General features: G+C 43.5%; 1 protein-coding gene across 5 annotated transcripts in view; it reads left to right on the plus strand.

The window, feature by feature from the left end:
* The window catches only part of LOC139552090 (disabled homolog 2-interacting protein-like), a 222111-nt gene that overhangs the window by 123837 nt on the left and 74588 nt on the right, over window positions 1–23686 (plus strand). The window contains exon 1 of one of the 5 annotated variants that reach the window (XM_071363497.1): window positions 4520–5042. The exons of 3 other annotated variants lie outside the window; for them this stretch is intronic. Coding sequence is in view for 1 of the 2 variants with exons in the window: in XM_071363496.1 (XP_071219597.1) it covers window positions 20946–20968 (23 nt within the window). In the remaining variant the exon portion in view is untranslated. Of the gene's footprint in view, window positions 1–4519; window positions 5043–20790; window positions 20969–23686 lie in introns of those variants that run through there. One more of the 5 variants, XM_071363496.1, reaches the window with a different exon arrangement.

Consider the following 23686-nt stretch of genomic DNA (forward strand, 5'->3'; position numbering starts at 1 on the left):
GAATGCTGCCCTTACATTCAAGAGTACAAGGACAGAGAGCTGTTTGGCATCTGTGTCGGCTCTAAGATCATTTACCACTTTAAGTAAGGCTGTCTCTGTGCTGGGGTTAGGCACGGAAACCAGATTGACATTTATGCTGTTTAAAAACCAATTTCTCCAGAATTTTACTTAAGAACGGAAGGTTGGCAATTGGCCGAAAATTGCTAAGAGCTGAAGAATCGAAATAACTTTTTTTTTCATAAGGGGTTTTACCGTAGCAGTTTTTAGTGGAAAAGTGCCTGTGAACATGGAGTGATTAACAATAGTTTGCTTGTCTAATACCGAGCCTAATGTTTGTTATCTTTGTCGCACTGCTTTGCTTTATCTTGGCCAGGTCTCAGTTCTAAATGAGAACTTGTTCTCAACTGGCCTACCTGGTTAAATAAAAGTGAAATAAAGAAAAAATTATTATAATAAATCTTATCTCTGAAATATGCCGCAAACTCATCACATTTAGATGTGGAGTGAAGTTCACATAGGTTTGCCGGGGTAAGATTTATCAGGCCATCAATGGTCGAAAAGAGCACTCTTGAATTATTCCGATTATTAGTGACCAGGTTAGAAAAAGTTGTCCGTCCGGATTTCCTTGTTGTGTATGCCAAGTTGCTGTCTCAGATAATAGACCTGCAACTTTGACTTTCTCCTCTTCCGCTCAAACGTTCTGCAATTTCTCTTTAATTGATTCGTTTCCTCACTCATCCAAGGGGCTATCCGTTTGGATGTGGCCTTTTTTAACCCTATGGACCGACTGCTCTGTAGATAGACTGTAGAGACTAGATGAGTTTATGATAGATCCGTAGGGGAGAGAGAGAGAGAGAGAGAGAGAGAGAGAGAGAGAGAGAGAGAGAGAGAGAGAGAGAGAGAGAAGGGTGAAAGAGATAAAGAGGAGAGTGTTTTATGGCTTTGTTGGTTGTGAATAGCAGCTGCACTCATTTTAAGAAAGCAGTGCACTGGCTGGCTGTCTGGCTTTCCACCGCTGCAGCACAGCAGCCAAAGGCTTTCATAGCTTTTAGACTACAGACAACGCTGCTCTTTCATCTGGGAGGCAGCAGGTATAGTGAACATTTCGCAGCAGCAAAATGGGTGAAAGCAGTAAGCATCTGTGGAATTTTACAAGTGATTTGATGGAGGATATATTGTGAAAGTATTTAGGGTTTAATTGAAGGTATTAAGCAATGGGTTTCACCTTTTGTAGGCTACTGTATAAGATTATCCCCAGTGCTAGCCCCAGCCCTATTTCCAACACTGGCCCTTACTCTCTGCCTCCACCCAGCCTACAGCTACAGTGGCTTGCGAAAGTATTCACCCCCCGTGGCATTTTTCCTATTTTATTGCCTTACAACCTGAAATTAAAATTGATTTTGGGGGGGGTTGTATCATTTCATTTACACAACATGCCTACCACTTTGAAGATGCTAAATATTTTTTATGAAACAAACAAGAAATAAGACAAAAAAACTGAACTTGAGCATGCATAACTATTCACCTCCCCAAAGTCAATACTTTGTAGAGCCACCTTTTCGAGCAATTACAGCTGCAAGTCTCTTGGGGTATGTCTCTATAAGCTTGGCACATCTAGCCAATGGGATTTTTGCCCATTCTTCAAGGCAAAACTGCTCCAGCTCCTTCAAGTTGGATGGGTTCCACTTGTGTACAGCAATCTTTAAGTCATACCACAGATTCTCAATTGGATTGAGGTTTGGGCTTTGACTAGGCCATTCCAAAACATTTCAATGTGTCCCCGTAAACCAGTGTTGCTTTAGCAGTATGGTTAGGATCATTGTCCTGCTGGATGGTGAACCTCCGTAACAGTCTCAAATCTCTGGAAGACTGAAACAGATTTCCCTCAAGAATTTCCCTTTATTTAGCGCCATCCATCATTCCTTCAATTCTGACCAGTTTCCCAGTACCTGCCGATGAAAAACATCCCCACAGCATGATGCTGCCACCACCATGCTTCACTGTGGGGATGGTGTTCTCGGGTGATGAGAGGTGTTGGGTTTGTGCCAGACATAGCATTTTCCTTGATGGCCAAAAAGCTCAATTTTAGTCTCATCTGACCAGAGACCTTCTTCCATATGTTTGGTTGAGTGTCCCACATGCCTTTTGGCGAACGCCAAACGTGTTTGCTTATTTTTTTCTTTAAACAATGGCTTTTTCTGGCCACTCTTCCGTAAAGCCCAGCTCTGTGGAGTGTACGGCTCAAAGTAGTCCTATGGACAGATACTCCAATCTCCGCTGTGGAGATTTGCAGATCCTTCAGGGTTATCTTTGGTCTCTTTGTTGCCTCTCTGATTAATGCCCTCCTTGCCTGGTCCGTGAGTTTTGGTGGGCGGCCCTCTCTTGGCAGGTTTGTTGTGGTGCCATATTCTTATATTTTTTTTAGAATGGATTTAATGATGCTCCGTGGGATGTTCAAAGTTTCTGATATTTTTTTATAACCCAACCCTGATCTGTACTTCTCCACAACTTTGTCCCTGACCTGTTTGGAGAGCTCCTTGGTCTTCATGGTGCCCCTTGCTTAGTGGTGTTGCAGACTCTGGGGCTTTTCAGACTGGTGTATATTTTCTGAGATCATGTGACACTTAGATTGCACACATGGTGACTTTATTTAACTAATTATGTGACTTCTGAAGGTAATTGGTTGCACCAGATCTTATTTAGGGCTTTATAGCAAAGGGGGTGAATACATACTGTATGTGTCATGCCCTGACCTTAGTTATCTGTGTTTTCTTTATTATTTTGGTCAGGTCAGGGTGTGACTAGGGTGGGTATGCTTGTTTTTGTATTGTCTAGGGTTTTTTGTATATCTAGAGGTTTTGGTATGTCTAGGTAAATGTAGGTCTATGGTGGCCTGAATTGGTTCCCAATCAGAGGCAGCTGTTTATCGTTGTCTCTGATTGGGGATCATATTTAGGTTGCCATTTTCCCTTTTGGTTTTGTTTGTTCTTGTATATGTGTAGTTGACTGTTCAGCACTCTTTGTATAGCTTCACGGTTTGTTTTGTTGTTTTGTTTAGTTTGTTCAGTGTTCATTCTTATATTAAAGAGAATGTACGCATACCACGCTGCGCCTTGGTCTCCTCCCTACGACTGACGTGACAGTATGCACACAGCACTTTTCAGTTTTAGAATTTTTTGAAACAAGTTATTTTTTCATTTAACTTCACCAACTTGGAATATTTTGTGTATGTCCATTTCATGAAATCCAAATAAAACTCCATTTAAATTACAGGTTGTAAGGCAATAAAAGAGGAAAAACACGAAGGGGATGAATACTTTTGCATGGCACTGTATCTCCAGTCATAGCCCTGGCCAAAGTCCTTGCCTATAAGGAGTGGCAGCAGTGGCTTCCTGGGAGGTGTCTTTCCTCAGATGGAGCTTACCGGACAAAGAGTACACACACACACACACACACACACACACACACACACACACACACACACACACACACACACACACACACACACACACACACACACACACACACACACACACACACACACACACACACACACACACACACACACACACACACACACACACACACACACACACACACACACACACACACACACACACACACACACACACACACACACACACACACACACACACACACACACACACACACACACACACACACACACACACACACACACACACACACACACACACACACACACACACACACACACACACACACACACACACACACACACACACACACACACACACACACACACACACACACACACACACACACACACACACACACACACACACACACACACACACACACACACACACACACACACACACACACACACACACACACACACACACACACACACACACACACACACACACACACACACACACACACACACACACACACACACACACACACACACACACACACACACACACACACACACACACACACACACACACACACACACACACACACACACACACACACACACACACACACACACACACACACACACACACACACACACACACACACACACACACACACACACACACACACACACACACACACACACACACACACACACACACACACACACACACACACACACACACACACACACACACACACACACACACACACACACACACACACACACACACACACACACACACACACACACACACACACACACACACACACACACACACACACACACACACACACACACACACACACACACACACACACACACACACACACACACACACACACACACACACACACACACACACACACACACACACACACACAATGGAGACACACACACACACACACAATGGAGACACACACCCACACACACACACACACAATGGAGACACAGTGGGGCAGATCCAGGCTGCACCACATACACACACACTCATACACACCCCTCCCACTGCATGCAGAGAGAAAGAGAAGGGGGAGGTTACAGTCAATCACGCGGGGAGGGAGAGCAAGGGAGCAAGAGAGAGAGAAAAGGCTGCAAGATCCCCTGCTCTGAGCATTGTGTACGGGCACGCTTACACGAAGTCACAAACATGCGGAGGTTGAGAGAGGAGAGGCTGTGTCCCACTTCAGAGAGGGCACAGGAAATAGGACAGCCTCTGTACCGATAGAGAGAGAAGGGAGAGAGAGAAAAAAAGAAAACCAGAGAGAGATAAGGGAGAGCGAGGGAGAGCGAGGGAGAGCGTTGTAGCACTGATTCTCCGCCCCTCACCTCAAAGTAGCAGCAGCAAGAAAGAGAGGGAGAGAAAGGGAGGAGGAAGAGAGCCACAAGGAAAACAGAGAGAAGGAGCAAGTACTCTGCAGTGGGAAGGGAAAAATTGTGCTTTGAGAAAGCTCTGCTCTACACTCCTCCGGTCCTCCCTCTTTTAATTTGCTCCGGCACAAGCTCCGGCTCTTCCTCTCTCTCTCCGTCTATCTGCCAAGCGTTGTTCGATTGTTCCGGGGAATTCTGACCATGCCTGGTGAGTGCCCTGTGTTCTGCTGCTTATCACATGTCCCTCACACTGCGTTGTGTGAGTTCAGGCTTTCAATGGTGTGTTTGTATGCGTGTGTATGGAAACAAGCTAGGGACAGTAAAGGAGAAGGGGTTTTATTGAGATGCCGGGGTTTATTCCAGCGTCCGTCCTGTTATTTTGCGGTGCGCTGTCCTCTCTCTAAAATTAATTAATTTCAATTAGCTTTATTGGCATGACAAGATATTACATTATTTGACAAATAAAACATCTAGAAACATAATTAAATGAGGAATTGAGGAAATTAAAATATCCTATCTCTGTTATAGGACTAGGTGTCACTGAAAAAACAGTGTAGTGTAGTGCACAATTGTATTCAACATGATCAGCAGTCAGTTCTTCTTATGGAATTACATACTCATAGATATGGAATAACATACTAATCTACTGGACTGTATATGAGTCGCACGAACTAACACCTTCCCACTGTCTGATAAGGACCTGAGCTCTTGGGGTTTGAATGAGAACCAGTGTCAGTGCTGCTCTACCACAGAAATTGTGTGTGTGTGTGTGTGTGTGTGTGTGTGTGTGTGTGTGTGTGTGTGTGTGTGTGTGTGTGTGTGTGTGTGTGTGTGTGTGTGTGTGTGTGTGTGTGTGTGTGTGTGTGTGTGTGTGTGTGTGTGTGTGTGTGTGTGTGTGTGTGTGTGTGTGTGTGTGTGTGTGTGTGTGTGTATGTGTGTGTGTGTGTGTGTCTGTGAGAGAGTCATCAGCCTCTCCAGCCCCGCTAACAGAAATCAGATGACTGGCCACCACTCCCGCCGCCTGCTAGATGGTCAGTGGCTGATTTGGGTTGCCGTTCTGGAACCATAGGCAGTATGAAGTCATTATCGTTGTCATGATGCCCCTTTGACCCTTAGCAAGGGAACAGAGAGATCGGTACACATACCGCTGGGGAGGAGAGTGACCGCTAATTTCATTTACAGAGACACTGTCTCTTTCATTCAGGAGAGGAGGAGATGACGGGAAATGCTACCGTTGCTGGTTGAGCTAACCGCCGATCTGTCTGTTCCCTCTCTCTCTCTACGTCCCCAGTCTGTCTGTTACTAATTGAGCAATACACCCAGTCTTTATGTCCGTTGTTTAGAGAGAGCAAGGTCTTTTTAATCTCTCAGAAATACCATATTAGAGTTATTGGATGGTATAATTCAGAGATGGTGATGTACATAAATCTCTAGGAATTATTCTTACTCAGAAGAATCATGTTTTATGTTGATTCGATTTATGTGTTGTACCTTCGTTTTGTTAAATTCTCTATCCTAGTTAGAGTTTGATTATTTCTGTGTCCTATTCCGAATAAATTGTTTGTATAATAGTGTTGTTGTTGATGGTGTTGTTGCATCCAGTACTGTGTAATCTTTTCAAATATTGTACCAATGCACTGTGAATATACAGTGTTCATTATAAGGACACTCACAAAGCTGTGATTGATTTGTTTTTATTCATCAAAGATAAATAATTACCAGAGATGCACAGCAGAACGCTAACATTAATTATCCCTCAGTGTAATAAAAAAAAAGAGACAACACAGATCATGAATAACGTTCAAACAATGGATCCTAAAGGCACATTCTAAAGGCAACAATGGACAATCACTCTTTGGTGTAGTGACTGTCTGGGTAAATGTTAGCTTAGAGATATCTGAAATTCTGAATTGAACGTGGGAGGACAGGATAGGAGGGGAGAGGAAAGGAAAGGAAAGGAAAGGAGAGGGGTGAGGAGAGGAGAGGAGAGGAGAGGAGAGCTCGGCTGGTAGTGCTGTTTGTTTGTTGCCTGCTGTGTCTGTGATGCCCTCCCGACTATCATCATCGGGATTGGCTGCCATTCAGATTAAGCGGCAGCATAGTTTGATGCAGTGTTGTTAATCTCCAAACATACTGGACAAAAATATAAATGCAACATGCAACAATTTCAAAGAGTCATAGTTCATATAAGGAAATAAGTCAATTGAAGTAAACAAATAATGGATTTCACTACTGAGCAGGGTCGCAGCCATGGGTGGGCCTGGGGGGGGCATAGGCCCACCCACTGGAGAGCCAGGCCCAGCCAATCAGAATTAGTTTATCCCCACAAAAGGTCTTTATTACAGACAGAAATACTCCTCAGCAACCGCCCACCCTCCCCTCAGACAATCCTGCAGATGAAAAAGACGGATGTGGAGGTCCTGGGCTGGCGTGGTTACACGTGGTCTGCAGTTGTGAGGCCGGTTAGGTATACTGCCAAATTCTCTAAAACGATGGTAGAGAAATGAACATTGAATTATCTGGCAACAGCTCTGGTGAACATTCCTGCAGTCATCATGACAATTGCACGCTCCCTCAAAACTTGAGACATCTACATTATGGCATTGTGTTGTATCAGGTTCTTGATATGCCACACCTGTCAGGTGGATGGATTATCTTGACGAAGGCTAAAATGCTCACAAAATTTGAGAGAAATACACTTTTTTGTGTGTATGTAAACTTTCTGCCATCTTTAATTTCAGCTCATGAAACATGGGACCAACTCTTTACATGTTGCGTTTATATGTTACAGGTATGTTTACACTGGACACTGACTGTAGCCTACAGAACTCTGTATGTCAGTAGCTCACATATTAATCAGCGCTAGAAGGAGATGCTGTACATGATAACTGCTGGCAGGTGCATACTTTGTGTGTGTATGCGTGCACGTGTGTGTGCGTGCTGTTCATAAGATTGTAGGTGCGTGTATATGAGTGTGACTGCATGTGCATGTGTGCGTTTGTTTACCCAATGTAGAGAGACAGTGAGATCTCGCTAACCGACAGCCAAGTGAGAAAATGGGAGAGTGAGAGAAAGAGCCGTAAGTCATTTTCACAACCTTACACATACAGTGGCAGAATATGCAAGGGCGAGACGGCATGAACATGGAGATTAGAGAGAGAGAGAGTCAAGGAGAGACGAAAGCAAAGAAAATGGATTGGAGATGAGAGAGATGAAAGGACAGAGTGCCATTGTGTAGATTTTGATGTGCATTCTTAATAGCCTATCATTTTTAAATGATAGATGTGAAGAGATCGGGAGGGAGAGACAAGGAGAACGGGATGAGAGGAGGGCTGTTGGTACTAATGATAAAACATCTTTAATATGAAGTGAAAGAGGTATTCACTTTGATGTGAATGAATATGTTGCGTGTTAGAGAGAGAGACAGAGACAGAGAGACAGTAATCGGAGGGCCTGTTGTCCAGACCTCTGGCAGTCTCTATGGGGGTGCCACAGGGTTCAATTCTCGGGCCGACTCTCTTCTCTGTATACATCAACGATGTCGCTCTTGCTGCTGGTGAGTCTCTGATCCACCTCTACGCAGACGATACCATTCCGTATACTTCTGGCCCTTCTTTGGACACTATGTTAACTAACCTCCAGATGAGCTTCAATGCCATACAACTCTCCTTCCGTGGCCTCCAACTGCTATTAAATGCAAGTAAAACTAAATGCAAGCTCTTCAACCGATCGCTACCAGCAACTGCCCGCCCGTCCAGCATCACTACTCTGGATGGTTCTGACTTAGAATATGTGGACATCTACAAATACCTAGGTGTCTGGTTAGACTGTAAACTCTCCTTCCAGACTCACATTAAGCATCTCCAATCCAATTAAATCTACAATCGGCTTCCTATTTCGCAACAAAGCATCCTTCACTCATGCTGCCAAACATACCCTCATAAAACTGACTATCCTACCGATCCTTGACTTCGGCTATGTCATTTACAAAATAGCCTCCAACACTCTACTCAGCAAATTGGATGCAGTCTATCACAATGCCATCCGTTTTGTCACCAAAGCCCCATATACTACCCACCACTGCGACCTGTATGCTCTCGTTGGCTGGCCCTCGCTTCATATTCGTCACCAAACCCACTGGCTCCAGGTCATCTATAAGTCTTTGCTAGGTAAAGCCCCGCCTTATATCAGCTCACTGGTCACCATAGCAGCACCCACCTGTAGCGCACGCTCCAGCAGGTATATTTCACTGGTCACCCCCAAAGCCAATTCCTCCTTTGGCCGCCTTTCCTTCCAATTCTCTGCTGCCAATGACTAGAACGAATTGCAAAAATCACTGAATCTGGAGACTCATATCTCCCCCACTAACTTTAAGCACCAGCTGTCAGAGCAGATCACTGCACCTGTACATAGCCCATCCGTCAATAGCCCATCCAACTACCTCATCCCCATACTGTTATATTTATTTTTTGCTCCTTTGCATCCCGGTATCTCTACTTGCACATTCATCTTCTGCACATCTATCACTCCACTGTTTAATTGCTAAATTGTAATTATTTCGCCACTATGGCCTATTTATTGCCTTACCTCCCTTAACTTACTCATATGCACACACGGTATATAGACTTTTTTTCTATTGTGTTATTGACTGTATGTTTGTTTATTCCATGTGTACCTCTGTGTTGTTGTTTGTGTCGCACTGCTTTGCTTTATCTTGGCCAGGTCGCAGTTGTAAATGAAAACTTGTTCTCAACTAGCCTACCTGGTTAAATAAAGGGGAAAAATAAAATAAAATAAAATAAAAAATCTGCAGGATTTGTGACCTGTTGCCACACCCAATGAAGAACAAACGCCATTGTAAATACAACCCATATTTATGTTTATTTATTTTCTCTTTTGTACTATTTGCACATGATATGACATTTGAAATGTCTTTATTATTTTAGAAATTTTGTGAGTGTAATGTTTACTGTAAAAAGAAATATGATCTATTTCACTTGCTTTAGCAATGTAAACATATGTTTCCCATGCCAGTAAAGCCCTGAGAGAGTAGGAAGGCAGAAAAGCAACCATCCTTCCTGCCGTGAGAGGACAACAGAACGAAGGGATCTTGTCAGGAATCACTGGAACGGAACGGAGGTTGTGTGTGATCCGGTGACGGAACCACTGACGTCTAGATACGGACCTTAGAACCCAAACGCTTCTGTTAATCAGACAGACAGAAACAGAACCAACTCACTGTTTCAGACTGAGATACCTCAGGGACTGAGAGAAACTACGCAAAAACACTCAGACGAGACACTTTTCTCCTCAGTTGGAGTCATTGAGTTAACGCAGCATCAGCCATCCCAGGCAACTAAATGATGCTCCTTAGAGTGGAATCTCTTCCCATAGAAGCCTCAGCCAGATAATAATCTGACACAATGGGTGGCCAGGAGAAAAGCAGAGCGATGGAGGAATAGAGAGAGAGAAAACATCAAGTTAATGCTCTGTAGTCCCTCCCTCACTCTATCCCTGATCCCTCCCTCTCTTCTCCCCTCTCCCTCCCTCCGTACCCGCTCCATCCTTCCCACTCTCTGTAATTAGGCTGTCAAAGCCCATCTCTGTCATGTCCATTGATTTACTGAGAGCTGATGAAGCAGAGCGGATCCACAGTGCTTCGGCCAGATGGAGGGAGAGATGGAGGGGAGGAGGGAGGTCAGAGGGCTCCTCTAACCAGGCTGGTGGCACTCTGCTGTGGGTTAAAGGTCCACAGTATTGGGGATAGGAGCAAGTCCCTCCAGGGGCAGGGGTGGACAAGCAGGCAGGCAGACAGACCAAACAAACACACACACACACACACAGATGGAAAGGCGCACACACAAAGATGAAGAGACAGACAGACCCAAACAGAGAGACAGACACCAACAGACAGGCTGGTTGTAGTATTAACCGGGACTAGCAGGCTAAGTGCTATAGCGGAGGATTTAGATGTGGATGTAGAGCGGATGAAAGTGAGGTTCAACCACCGCCTGGGGAGATTAAATATCTGATTTTTAAATGCTGCAGTGTAATTATGAATCATTACTGAGGCTTTGCTCTCCCTTAGTCAGATAAAGAGTGCAACTCTTTCTCTTTCTTTCCTTCATCTCAACACAAAGTTAGTTTCAAAGGTCATTGAATAACAAAGTTACATTTACATTTACATTTAAGTCATTTAGCAGACGCTCTTATCCAGAGCGACTTACAAATTGGTGCATTCACCTTATGATATCCAGTTGAACAACCACTTTACAATAGTGCATCTAACTCTTTTAAGGGGGGGGGGGGGGGTTAGAAGGATTACTTTATCCTATCCTAGGTATTCCTTAAAGAGGTGGGGTTTCAGGTGTCTCCGGAAGGTGGTGATTGACTCCGCTGACCTGGCGTCGTGAGGGAGTTTGTTCCACCATTGGGGTGCCAGAGCAGCGAACAGTTTTGACTGGGCTGAGCGGGAACTGTACTTCCTCAGAGGTAGGGAGGCGAGCAGGCCAGAGGTGGATGAACGCAGTGCCCTTGTTTGGGTGTAGGGCCTGATCAGAGCCTGAAGGTACGGAGGTGCCGTTCCCCTCACAGCTCCGTAGGCAAGCACCATGGTCTTGTAGCGGATGCGAGCTTCAACTGGAAGCCAGTGGAGAGAGCGGAGGAGCGGGGTGACGTGAGAGAACTTGGGAAAGTTGAACACCAGACGGGCTGCGGCGTTCTGGATGAGTTGTAGGGGTTTAATGGCACAGGCAGGGAGCCCAGCCAACAGCGAGTTGCAGTAATCCAGACGGGAGATGACAAGTGCCTGGATTAGGACCTGCGCCGCTTCCTGCGTGAGGCAGGGTCGTACTCTGCGAATGTTGTAGAGCATGAACCTACAGGAACGGGTCACCGCCTTGATGTTAGTTGAGAACGACAGGGTGTTGTCCAGGATCACGCCAAGGTTCTTAGCACTCTGGGAGGAGGACACAATGGAGTTGTCAACCGTGATGGCGAGATCATGGAACGGGCAGTCCTTCCCCGGGAGGAAGAGCAGCTCCGTCTTGCCGAGGTTCAGCTTGAGGTGGTGATCCGTCATCCACACTGATATGTCTGCCAGACATGCAGAGATGCGATTCACCACCTGGTTATCAGAGGGGGGAAAGGAGAAGATTAATTGTGTGTCGTCTGCATAGCAATGATAGGAGAGACCATGTGAGGATATGACAGAGCCAAGTGACTTGGTGTATAGCGAGAATAGGAGAGGGCCTAGAACAGAGCCTTGGGGGACACCAGTGGTGAGAGCACGTGGTGCGGAGACAGATTCTCGCCATGCCACCTGGTAGGAGCGACCTGTCAGGTAGGACGCAATCCAAGCGTGGGCCGCGCCGGAGATGCCCAGCTCGGAGAGGGTGGAGAGGAGGATCTGATGGTTCACAGTATCAAAGGCAGCCGATAGGTCTAGAAGGATGAGAGCAGAGGAGAGAGAGTTAGCTTTAGCAGTGCGGAGCGCCTCCGTGACACAGAGAAGAGCAGTCTCAGTTGAATGACTAGTCTTGAAACCTGACTGATTTGGATCAAGAAGGTCATTCTGAGAGAGATAGCAGGAGAGCTGGCCAAGGACGGCACGTTCAAGAGTTTTGGAGAGAAAAGAAAGAAGGGATACTGGTCTGTAGTTGTTGACATCGGAGGGATCGAGTGTAGGTTTTTTCAGAAGGGGTGCAACTCTCGCTCTCTTGAAGACGGAAGGGACGTAGCCAGCGGTCAAGGATGAGTTGATGAGCGAGGTGAGGTAAGGGAGAAGGTCTCCGGAAATGGTCTGGAGAAGAGAGGAGGGGATAGGGTCAAGCGGGCAGGTTGTTGGGCGGCCGGCCGTCACAAGACGCGAGATTTCATCTGGAGAGAGAGGGGAGTTGGAGGATGTACAGAACTGTAACGTGAAGGACAGGGTCTTTCATTTCATAACACATTTTGCATGTTCTCGCTGTCTCTCTTTCTTGATATGAGAGAAAATCATGTGCTCTTGACGGAGCACAGCTGTGTCGTCAATAACCTCTCAATTCAATTGCATTTACATTTAAGGGCTTCATTGGCATGGCATACGTTGGCATAAGTTAACATTGCCAAAGCAAGTGAAGTAGATAATAAACAAAAGTGAAATCAACAATAAAAATTAACAGTCAAAATTACACTCACAGATGTTCCAAAAGAATAAAAACAGTTAAGAACAAATTCTTATTTACAATGACGGCCTAGGAACAGTGGGTTAACTGCTTTGTTCAGGGGCAGAATGACAGTTTTCTACCTTGTCAGCTCGGGGATTCAATCTAACCTTTTGGTTACTGGCCCAAAGCGCTAACCACTATGCTACCTGCCGCTCATTTCAAATGTCATAGTATGTCTATATACAGTGTTGTAACAATGTGCAAATAGTAAAAGTACAAAAATGAAAATAAATAAACATAAATATTGGTTGTATTTACAATGGTGTTTGTTTTCTTGTGGCAACAGGTCACAAATATTGCAAGTCACAAACACTATTGTAAATACAACCAATATTTATGTTTATTTATTTTCACTTTTGTACTTTTACTATTTGCACATTGTTACAACACTGTATATCGACATAATATGACATTTGAAATGAGCGGCAGGTAGCATAGTGATTAGCACTTTGGGCCAGTTTGTGTTTGTGTTTGTTTGTTTATCAATTAGGGTGTGCAGGGTGAATACGTGGTCTGTCGTACGGTAATTTGGTAAAAAGCTAATTTTACATTTGCTCAGTACATTGCTGTTAATGATAATGCAGGGGATTTTCCCAAGGTTGATGTTGATGCATATCCCACAGTAGTTATTGGGGTCAAATCTGTCTCCACTTTTGTGAATTTGGATGATCAGTCCTTGGTTCCAAATATTGGGGAAGATGCCAGAGCTAAGGATGATGTTAAAGATTTTAAGTATAGCAAATTGGAATTTGTGGCCTCTCTCTGACGCCCAAAGGTCACAACACAAAGAGTCAGTAGGGTTTGACCGGGGTAGGCCATCATTGTAAATACGAATTTGTTCTTAACTGATTTGCCTAGTTAAATAAAGGTTAAATAAAATGAAATAAAATATAGGAATGAGCGAATGTGGATGAAAGCACGTACCATCAGCCCTACATACTTGCTCCTTTTTAGAATGGATGTTACGGGTCTGAAGTGTTTTATTTGACTGTAGGGCTCTACTGTAAGCTGCTTTGCAGAGAGAGGATGGAGAGAGGGATGGAGGGGGAGGGACAGAGGGAGGAGGAGGGATCTGATAATGCAGTTGGCAAGGCAGAAGGGTTGGGTTGCATAATTCTCAAACTCACCAAAGAGGAAGGAAGGAAGGGAGAGAGGGAGTAAGGCATCCAGAGATATAGGCAGAGAGGGAGGCAGGGGTGGAGGGAGAGAAATGTCTTTATTCTTTTGCAATGTTTGCGAGTGTAATGTTTACTGTAAAAAAAGGTTTTGTATTTTTCACTTTCATTTATTATATATTTCACTTAAATTGAATTGATTTGAGAGGGAGGCAGAGATGGGGAGAGAGAGACCCTGTGGCCTGAGGAGATGCTTTCGGTTTATTTCTGATCAATCTCCTCTTTATTGCAGAGTGAATCTCCCTATAATTTCCCGTCTCTCAGTCTTCCTCTGCAGTAATGTTCAGCGATGTGAAATGTTCCTTGCCTTCCTTCTGAGTGTTGAATACTTAAACTAACCTTGTGCGGACACACAATTCAGTCCTATTCAAAATCCTATTTTCCCTAACCCATAACTCTTACCATAACCTTAACACTAACCTTAACCTGAAAACCTAACCCTAGCTCCTAACCCTAACACCGAAACTAATCCTAGCTCCTAACCCTAAAACTAATTCTAACACTAATTCTAACCTTAACCCTAAACTCCCTAGAAATAGCATTTGACCTTGTGGGGACCAACAAAATGTCCCCAGCTGGTCACATTTTTGTTTGTTTACTATTCTTGTGTCGACATCTGGTCCGCACAAGTATAGTTAAACACATCCACACACACACACACACACACACACACACACACACACACACACACACACACACACACACACACACACACACACACACACACACACACACACACACACACACACACACACACACACACACACACAATTCCTAACCATCTATCTCTGTCTCTCTCTTCCTCTCCCTCTCTCTTTCCTCCCTCCTCTCTATCGCTCTCACTTTCTCTCTCCCTGTCCCTCTATTTGCCTGTAGTGGAGGCCCGTAGATGCTTGTCTGAAATAATTTGTTGTCTACAGCTCTTCCCCCCCCCCCTCTCTCTCTCTCCCTCCATCCCTCTGTCTGTGTCAGTGCTGCAGGGTGGTGTTCTGTCTGTTAAACAGGTTAGCTGCTAGCAGGAACCAGGGGGATGAACTCTTAGAGGTGGGGCTCCTAGGGGACTCCCAACAGACGCTTAGCTCCCTGACGTCTCCTCTTCTTACCTCCTGACCTCTATTATGTCTGTTTGCCCCAACAAGCTCCTCCCTGCCTCCCTCTAGTGTAAACCGACACACACACAACCACACACACATGCATGCACACACATGTACACACACCAAAGCACACATAAACACCCACATACACACACAACCATATACACACACCACACATCCATCTACACACATTCATCGCTGTGTACACACAGTGCTGCTCAGGCTAACATTCCGAACACAGATATTTGTGTGCGTGCAATCGTGCCTCGGATTCTATGAATGTTATTCATGGTACTAGACAACAGGCTGTCTATTTAGAACCACTGTGTGTTCCTCTATGAATAGCAAAGATACTGGTTGTGTCCCGAACACCCATACTTGCGCCCTAAATACTAGGCCATTTCAGTATGCGTAAAAAAAAAATTGCATTTAATAGTATGCAACATTTTGAAAATGGAGTGTACTTTAAATGCTTGGATGTCATAATAATTGTGGCTTTGACACCAGCTGATCAATAAGATATGGGGATGCACTACCAAAATCAATGAATAGCGGGAAACAACGGAATGGCACATGACGCATTCTCAGTATGCAAAAATAGAATGTTTTATAGTACGTGAATTTTAGAAAATCAAGTATGGGTTAAATGCCAGGTTGTTATACTAATTTCAGCTCTTTATCTAGTAGAATTTGATGCACACCTTTCCACAATGCATTGGAAGAGGTGGACAGTGAATGATAGGCCCTAGTTCTCTCCAAATAGCCAAACAACAAAACTAGGATACTTAGTTGGGAAGATACGGAATAGCGAAGCTTCTGCGGTGGTGTTCAAATGTAGGCTAAGTAGTTTCGCATCGTATCGCATCGTAGGCTACATCGTCTTTTTTTAAACCCAAAGTGGATTTCTGTTTTCTCATTGAAAATAGTTTCTTGTTCTCTTGGCCTTCGTCAAAGATTTTAAACTAAATACTAAACCATCTCCTAATTTCTGAATGCGTCGGCATCGGGGACTCGGGATGTGGCTGCGTTATTTATGTCATGTTAACCAGGCCTTTTGATTTGAGTTAAGGATTGTTTACATTTTTTAGGCTACCTATTAATTTTTTAAATGTATGGATCAAGCCTTAGCAGTCATTCTGATCTCAATCCCAATGATCAGTGCTTTAGTTCACTATGTTGCCGTCCAGCGATGCTGAATTTGCAATTACACCCGACTTTCCAAAATGTTCTGTGCAGTAGCCTTTTGATTTGAACATGTGAAAAGGTTTGGTGTGAGTACTAGGCTATTTGATTTAATTGATATATTAATATATTATATATACAGCACTTTAGTTTCACTAAAACATATGTTGAAATGGAACCAAATTATCTGTTTCTGTCTTCAGCACTTTTTAAATAGATGGGCTATATTGTTTACTACGGTATGAGTCAAATGTGATTGTCTGCCTATAACCAGCCTAAGTAGGCCTATAACTCTATTACTATTCTATTCAGAGTTTAGAGAAATTAATCGAATTGGAATTTAACTATTATCAGGCTGGTTAATGCAACGCGTGTCTGTTGAATTTGGACAAATCCACCCGCACTCGGCCCAGCCCCACCTACTCAGCCAGTCAGGGGCCGCTCTGCGTTGCTAATGTGGCATACTGCATACTTTTTACTAAAAACGAAGTGCTAAATAGTATGCGACAATGAGTACATAGTTTTCAGTGTATTTCCTGCAGTCAAATTACCTAGTGGCCTCATGGGTGGAATGTTAATAATATTTTTCGTAATTTCCTAATTAATAAACGTTATTTAAAAGAAAACGCCGAAAATCCGGGGTTATTATGTGAAACCGTTCTGCTATATTTCAGCCGTCTGTGATGTATGTAAAGTGTAATATTGGGATGCAAACTCCAAATGTAATACATTTCAACACTATCTGACATGGTACAGATGTCTTCTTTTTTGTCAGCCCACAACCATGTGTGTGAGGTGTATACTTTTGTTTCAAAGTGAATGTGTTTAAGACTACAAAGAAACAATCTGTGTGACCCTAATTTAGCCCACTGCAGTAATTAAGTATGTAGTATGCTAGTATGGGTATTTGGACACGGCCACTGAGATATGACATGTGCTCCACCATGGTCTGTCTTTCGCTACACTGGACACAAACACACTTGAAGAGTAGTTCCCCAATGGCATTTTGATTGTAAACAGTCTGACAATACTATGTGTTAGGGTATAATATGAACAAAACTAGAGAAATGAATACATCCTCCCAATGTATTGTTCTAGAGTCTAGGTCCTAGACTTTACCATGGCATTGTAGTTAGACTTTAACCAGCCCTGCCTGCTGTAAAATCCCGGCCTGGACAGTTTGTTTATGATTAGAAGCCACGCCAATCTACTGCAGAGGAGTGAACACGCCAAACCTCCTTCAGTTTCGCTTCTTCCAGGCAGATTAGAGTCCCTCCCTGCTTGCCTATTGTTGTAAGGACACTGTTTCGTAAGGTTTCCAGCGCCTTGGTTACGCCTAAGCTACCTTTTACGTGTCCACTGTTGACACAGACTCTTCTTGCTAAACTTTTCTTACACTTTATGGCCCTCTGTCTACAGGATAGTTAGTGTGCCTCTCCACTCCCAGGTTTTGCAGTAACATCTAGCAGAAACCATTACACATCCATTAAATTAGTATACATTTTGAGAGTACAGTACCAGTACTTGTATTAACTGACTCGCTTACATGAAACACTGTATCAATTTGCACCTCATTATTTAAACAGTATGGGGTGAGTTTAGTAGGCTCTCTGCCTCCTGGAAGTGCAAACATCTGTGTGTGTTCTAAGGTCATTTGAAGTCACTACTCTGGCTCCCCTGTCGACTCCCTGGTTCCGTCACAAATGGCACCCTATTCCCTATATAGTGCACTTCTTTTGACCAGAGCCTTATGAGCCCTGGTCACAAGTAGTGCGCTATAAACTATTTTAGCATGTCAATCTCGAAAAATACGTTTTTTTATTGCATGCCAGCAAAGACCTTACACAACACAACACAAGAAATTACATTAATTGCACTATAACGGTGACAAACGGTGCCCACAAACTCATAGGGCCTACATAAAACTGTCCCAATAGCAGAATCCCAACAGCAGTCCCAACATCTTACCACTGCTACACCTGGCTTTCAGCGGAGCCTTGTCTGGCAGCGAAACAGATAATTCAGCCTGATTTACTGCCTTTTAAAAAAACATAGCTGATATGGCTGACTTGCTTAAACAAATGTGGTTTCTAATGACAATTGAGATGTACAAAATATGGCATAAGGGTACGACAAGTGGATAAGAGGCAATCCGTAATTTCGATTAAGACAATATAACTATTTGTTCAGCACTTTTCAATGTACAGCAACGGAATTCAGAACATGGGTCGTTCTTACAATATTCTCCCTGTACACCAAGTCAGAACCGTAGGATGAATAAAGGGGGCATATAAGTAGACAATGAAGCATTTCTCTAAAACAGGCTACAGGCTACATGTGAACCACCAAGTCAGAACAGTAGGCAAAATTGTTAGGGTGAGGCACGTGGGCTACTAACAACTTACTACACAACATACACTTAGTATTATTTTCTTAGCTACAGACAGTATACATATCTCCCTGGCATATTAGATAATTTATGCAGCAGCATACAATACATTTTTGGACTGACCTTGATGTGCTGTGCTCACTTGAACAGGAAGGTGGCATGTAGGTCCTTCGTGGGCAAATTTTGACATCAAACTTTGTCATGAAAGTCTGGCATTCTCTGGATTTATGATGCTTTCAAGACAACTGGGAACTAAGAAAAAACAAGGTCGAATCATGATGACATCAGTGATCTTCAGGTCAGAGCACTAGAAAGAGGCCAGAGTTCCCGATTTGCAATTCCGTGTTGGATGACCGTTCAAAACTTATTTTCCGAGTCGGATCTCGTATTTTTTCCGAGTTCCCAGTTGTCTTGAACTCACTGAAGTCAGATTTCCCAGTTCCGAGTTTCCAGTTGTTATGAGCGCAGCAGAAATCATGCTGGATTGACAGCATGGCCAATATTGAATATTTATCCTTTTAAGCTTGGAAAAGAGACCCTTCAACCCAGACTCGGGACCACACACCCACTCCATTGAATAGCAGGCTAGTGATTGCTGTGCAATGCTTGCAGTTAGCCACTGATTCCTTCCAAACTACTTATTACAGAATTTGAGATGTCCAAATTGTTGTGTAATGTTTACGTCCAATGGCCGATGAGCACCGATATGTTTTATCTATAATTCCTCTTCATTATTTCTCTTCATATGACAAGGATTGAAAAGGATTTGCCAGTAGATTGTCGACTTGATTCATCATGATGACTGCTTGCTTGCTAGCTAAGATTTTGAAAGTATGATGTTGACATCAATCAGTCCAATCAAAATTACGGTAGATATAACGTGATTAGACGTCATTTTATCTGTGGCCAATGACCTTGAGCCTTCTTGGACGGGCCCTTGTAATGTAACTCTATGGCAGCACCCAAGGGGCTTTAGTTTATGTTGAGGTGACGTAGTGTCCCCATGAGTGACAGAACACTGAGCCAATCACGGTGCAACTAGAGAACACTACCAACCCCTACGCTCCGTGTTTTCCCGCTGGCTGCCCCACCACTACAGAAAGCACTGAGCTAGGCTGAAACACCAGCATTTTGGAGCTGTCTTACTAAAGAAAGCAAAAAAGAGACTAAATTTGTATGCAGCTTTATTAACTTTTTATTAAATTTTTTTTACATTGTTTGCAAACTGATATGTGACACGTATTAATGGCAAAATAACATGGAAAACAGGCAAACTATTTTTTATAAAAGCTAAACAACCCCACCTGCCCTGAATGACAGGTCGCCACTGTATTGGTGGCACAGATCTAGGATCAGTTTACCTTCCCTTAGGGGTGGTAGCACGAAACTGACATCCGTATCCATGGGCAACATACTCTGAAGGAGTATGCTTGGTTGATGATATCATCTGTATTCTGTGTAGCTGGGGGTGCTATTGCCTGTATGATTCTCCATACCCTTGGTAAGCACCCCACCTCCAAGTGGCTGTGATTTTGTGCGTCTTTTGTGCTTCTTTGATTCAGTAATTCAGTTGGGTGTCCAATGTCCATCACTCACACGGCGTCCTCAGTCATAAAACAACCGTTTTTTTGCTTCATTACTAAATTATTGGTAGCAACATAACTATGTTATTAATCAGTTTGTAATGATTGATGTGTACCCCTTACCCCTTTACAATTTAGGATACACGACATTAGAAAATAAGTAGCCTACTGATATATGAAATGCTATTTATGTATTTATCCGAAATAAACTGTCAATACGCATCAGCTAAAAGCTTTTTAAAGGGGATGTGGAGAGAGGAAGAGATACGGGGGGGTGTTTGACTCACAGCAGACCGCTCCCTCCGGACTACAGCAGCCTATATTCGGAGTCGTTGTGCATGGTAGGCTCAAAGGGTAGGCTGCGGCCCATTCCCAGGGATGCAAAAATAGTCGGAAAACAAGCTGCGATTAGCGCGCGTAGGAATGCGACCCAAATTGAAGTGGTGTGTTTTTGGGAATCTGTGCGGCTTTCCATGGAGTAATGTTTCACCTCTTTAGTAAATCGTAAGTGTTCTTATCTTATTTTGCCTTCATGTTTCCCTAAAAACTTGGCTGGTGTGTGTTGGTGATGGATAGAGTTGTTGCGCGCTGTTTGATTTTGCGACCTCCGCCCTCTTTCCCCTCAGGGATGTAAACAAATTATTGTCGCTAGCTGTTACATCGTGTTTACGAAGGTTATGGCTTGGAGAGTATGCTTACTGGAATTGGAATGTTTTGGGGTAAACAGGAAAACGTCTAGCAGACTGGTTGGGAAAGGGTAGCGAACGAGGGCTTAGGGACGCGGACGCGTTCAGACTTGTAGATGGAAATATTCCGTGCCAGGGGCGAATCTAATGTAGTGCAGAACACGACATCAAAGCATATAGTTCAGTTTACTATTGTGAGGAAATTGCTTGTAATCATGTTGTTATTTATTTATCGCTATTAGTCAATTGTATCGTTCTTTTATTGTGTTTTGATCTAGAATAGTTCTGATGTAGAGACAATGCAGAACATAATAGAAGTGGGAGACAGACCTTAAAAGCTTGCTCTGAATGCCAGTTCAGCCATGCTCTAGTGTTGTTCCTTGTAAGTGTTACCATACTTTATCTGCCTAAGAAGTTTTGGCTTATTGCAGGCAATCATCGGTTCCTTCAGCACTTTCCTATCCATTGCCAAGTAACTTTGTAAGGAGCTCATTCTCTCTCTTCCTCCTTTTCTCATCTCATTTTCTTACAGTACTATCACCTCCCTTACATTGCTACAGCACCCCCTGAAAAATCATAATAAAGTATATATATATATACAGTGGGGCAAAAAAGTACTTATTTTCCACCATAATTTGCAAATAAATTCATTAAAAATCCTACAACGTGATTTTATGGATTTATTTTTCTCATTTTGTCTGTCATAGTTGAAGTGTACCTATGATGAAAATAACAGGCCTCATCTTTTTAAGTGGGAGAACTTGCACAATTGGTGGCTGACTAAATACTTCTTTGCCCCACTGTATATATATGTTTTTTAAAAATGTGTATTTATTTTTTCCCCCTCTGATTTCTCAGGGGGTGCTGTAGCACTCTCTGCACCCCTACTTCCAGTGGCTATGTAAGGGAGGTGACAGTACTGTACAGCACCACTACTTAAATATAAAAAGTAGTGCACTTGGCCTTTACTAGTCCTGTATTAGCATTTTTTGTTGTTGTTGCAGTAACCCCACCCCCAAATACCTTCCCTCAGCTATGTTCCCTTAGCACTGGTATAAGGATGTCACTGTTATGTAACGGTTTAAGTAAGAAGCCTGCTTGTTTGTAACTCATTAATATTTTCCCCAGCAGCTCTTATACTGAATGCTGCATGATAACAATTATGTAATGTGGTTATTTGACTGTGTCCCTCTCTGCTCATCCTCTTTTTTCTTTCTGCGTGCACACACACACACACACACACACACACACACACACACACACACACACACACACACACACACACACACACACACACACACACACACACACAAACACCGCTCTCTCTCTCAGCAGGGAGTAGCCTAGTTAAAACCCATAGTCATGCTTAACATCAGTGTATACTAAGAGTCTCCAATCTCCTAATTATTATTGAAACCGCTCTACTGTAGGGCTATAGAGAGATTCATTTGCATTCATTTAAATAGTGTAGAAGGGCTCCTCTAAATGCCCACTTCACTTTAGAAGGTATTGTATTGTATTTATTATGGATCCCCATGCCAAGGCAGCAGCTACTCTTCCTGGGGTCCAGCAAATTTAAGGCAATTATATACAATTAAAAACATTACATTACATTTCACAATGGATTTCATAACACATGAAGTGTGTTCCCTCAGGCCACTACTCTACTATTACATATATACACAACACAAAATCAATTTGCACGCGTGTGTATAGTGCATATGTTATCATGTGTGTGTGTGTATATGCGTGTGTCTGTGCCTGTGTGTGTCTCGTCACAGTCCTCTCTGTTCCATAAGGTGTATTTGAGTTACTTGATGTAGAAAAGAGTTCCATGTAGTCATGGCTCTCTGTAGTACTGTGCACCTCCCATAGTCTGTTCTGGACTTGGGGACTGTGAAGAGACCTCTGGTGGCATGTCTTGTGGGCAATGCATGTGTGTCTGAGCTGTGTGCTAGTAGTTTAAGTAAATCCTAGTCTTGATTAAATGAAATAGTTTAACAGTGGAACTATATGTGTAACAATACCTATATTTTGTTGTGAGAATACATGGCTAGTTGTGAGAATACATGGCTTTAGGGCTGTGACGTGTGACGGTCTTGGAATTTGGCCAGGCAAATGTACACGGGGGGGGGGGGGGGGGGTCACATTTCTGTTTCTGGCCTCAAAACAACCTCAATTTGTCAGGGCATGGACTCTACAAGCTGTCGAAAGCATTTCGAAGGGATGCTGGCCCATGTTGACTCCGATGCTTCCCACATTTGTGTCAAGTTTTGGGTGGTGGACCCTTCTCGATATGAAAAACCCAGAAGCATTGCAGTTCTTGACACAAACTGGTGCACCTGGGACCTACCACCATACCCTGTTCAAAGGCACTTAAATCTTTTGTCTTGCTCATTCACCCTCTGAATGGCACAGATACACAATCCATGTCTCAATTATCTCAAGGCTTAAAAATCCTTCTTTAACATGCCCCCTCCCCTTCATCTACACTGATTGAAGTGGATTTAACAAGTGACATCAATAACGGATCGTA

The sequence above is a fragment of the Salvelinus alpinus genome, chromosome 24, assembly GCF_045679555.1.
Source record: "Salvelinus alpinus chromosome 24, SLU_Salpinus.1, whole genome shotgun sequence".
NCBI lineage: Eukaryota > Metazoa > Chordata > Actinopteri > Salmoniformes > Salmonidae > Salvelinus > Salvelinus alpinus.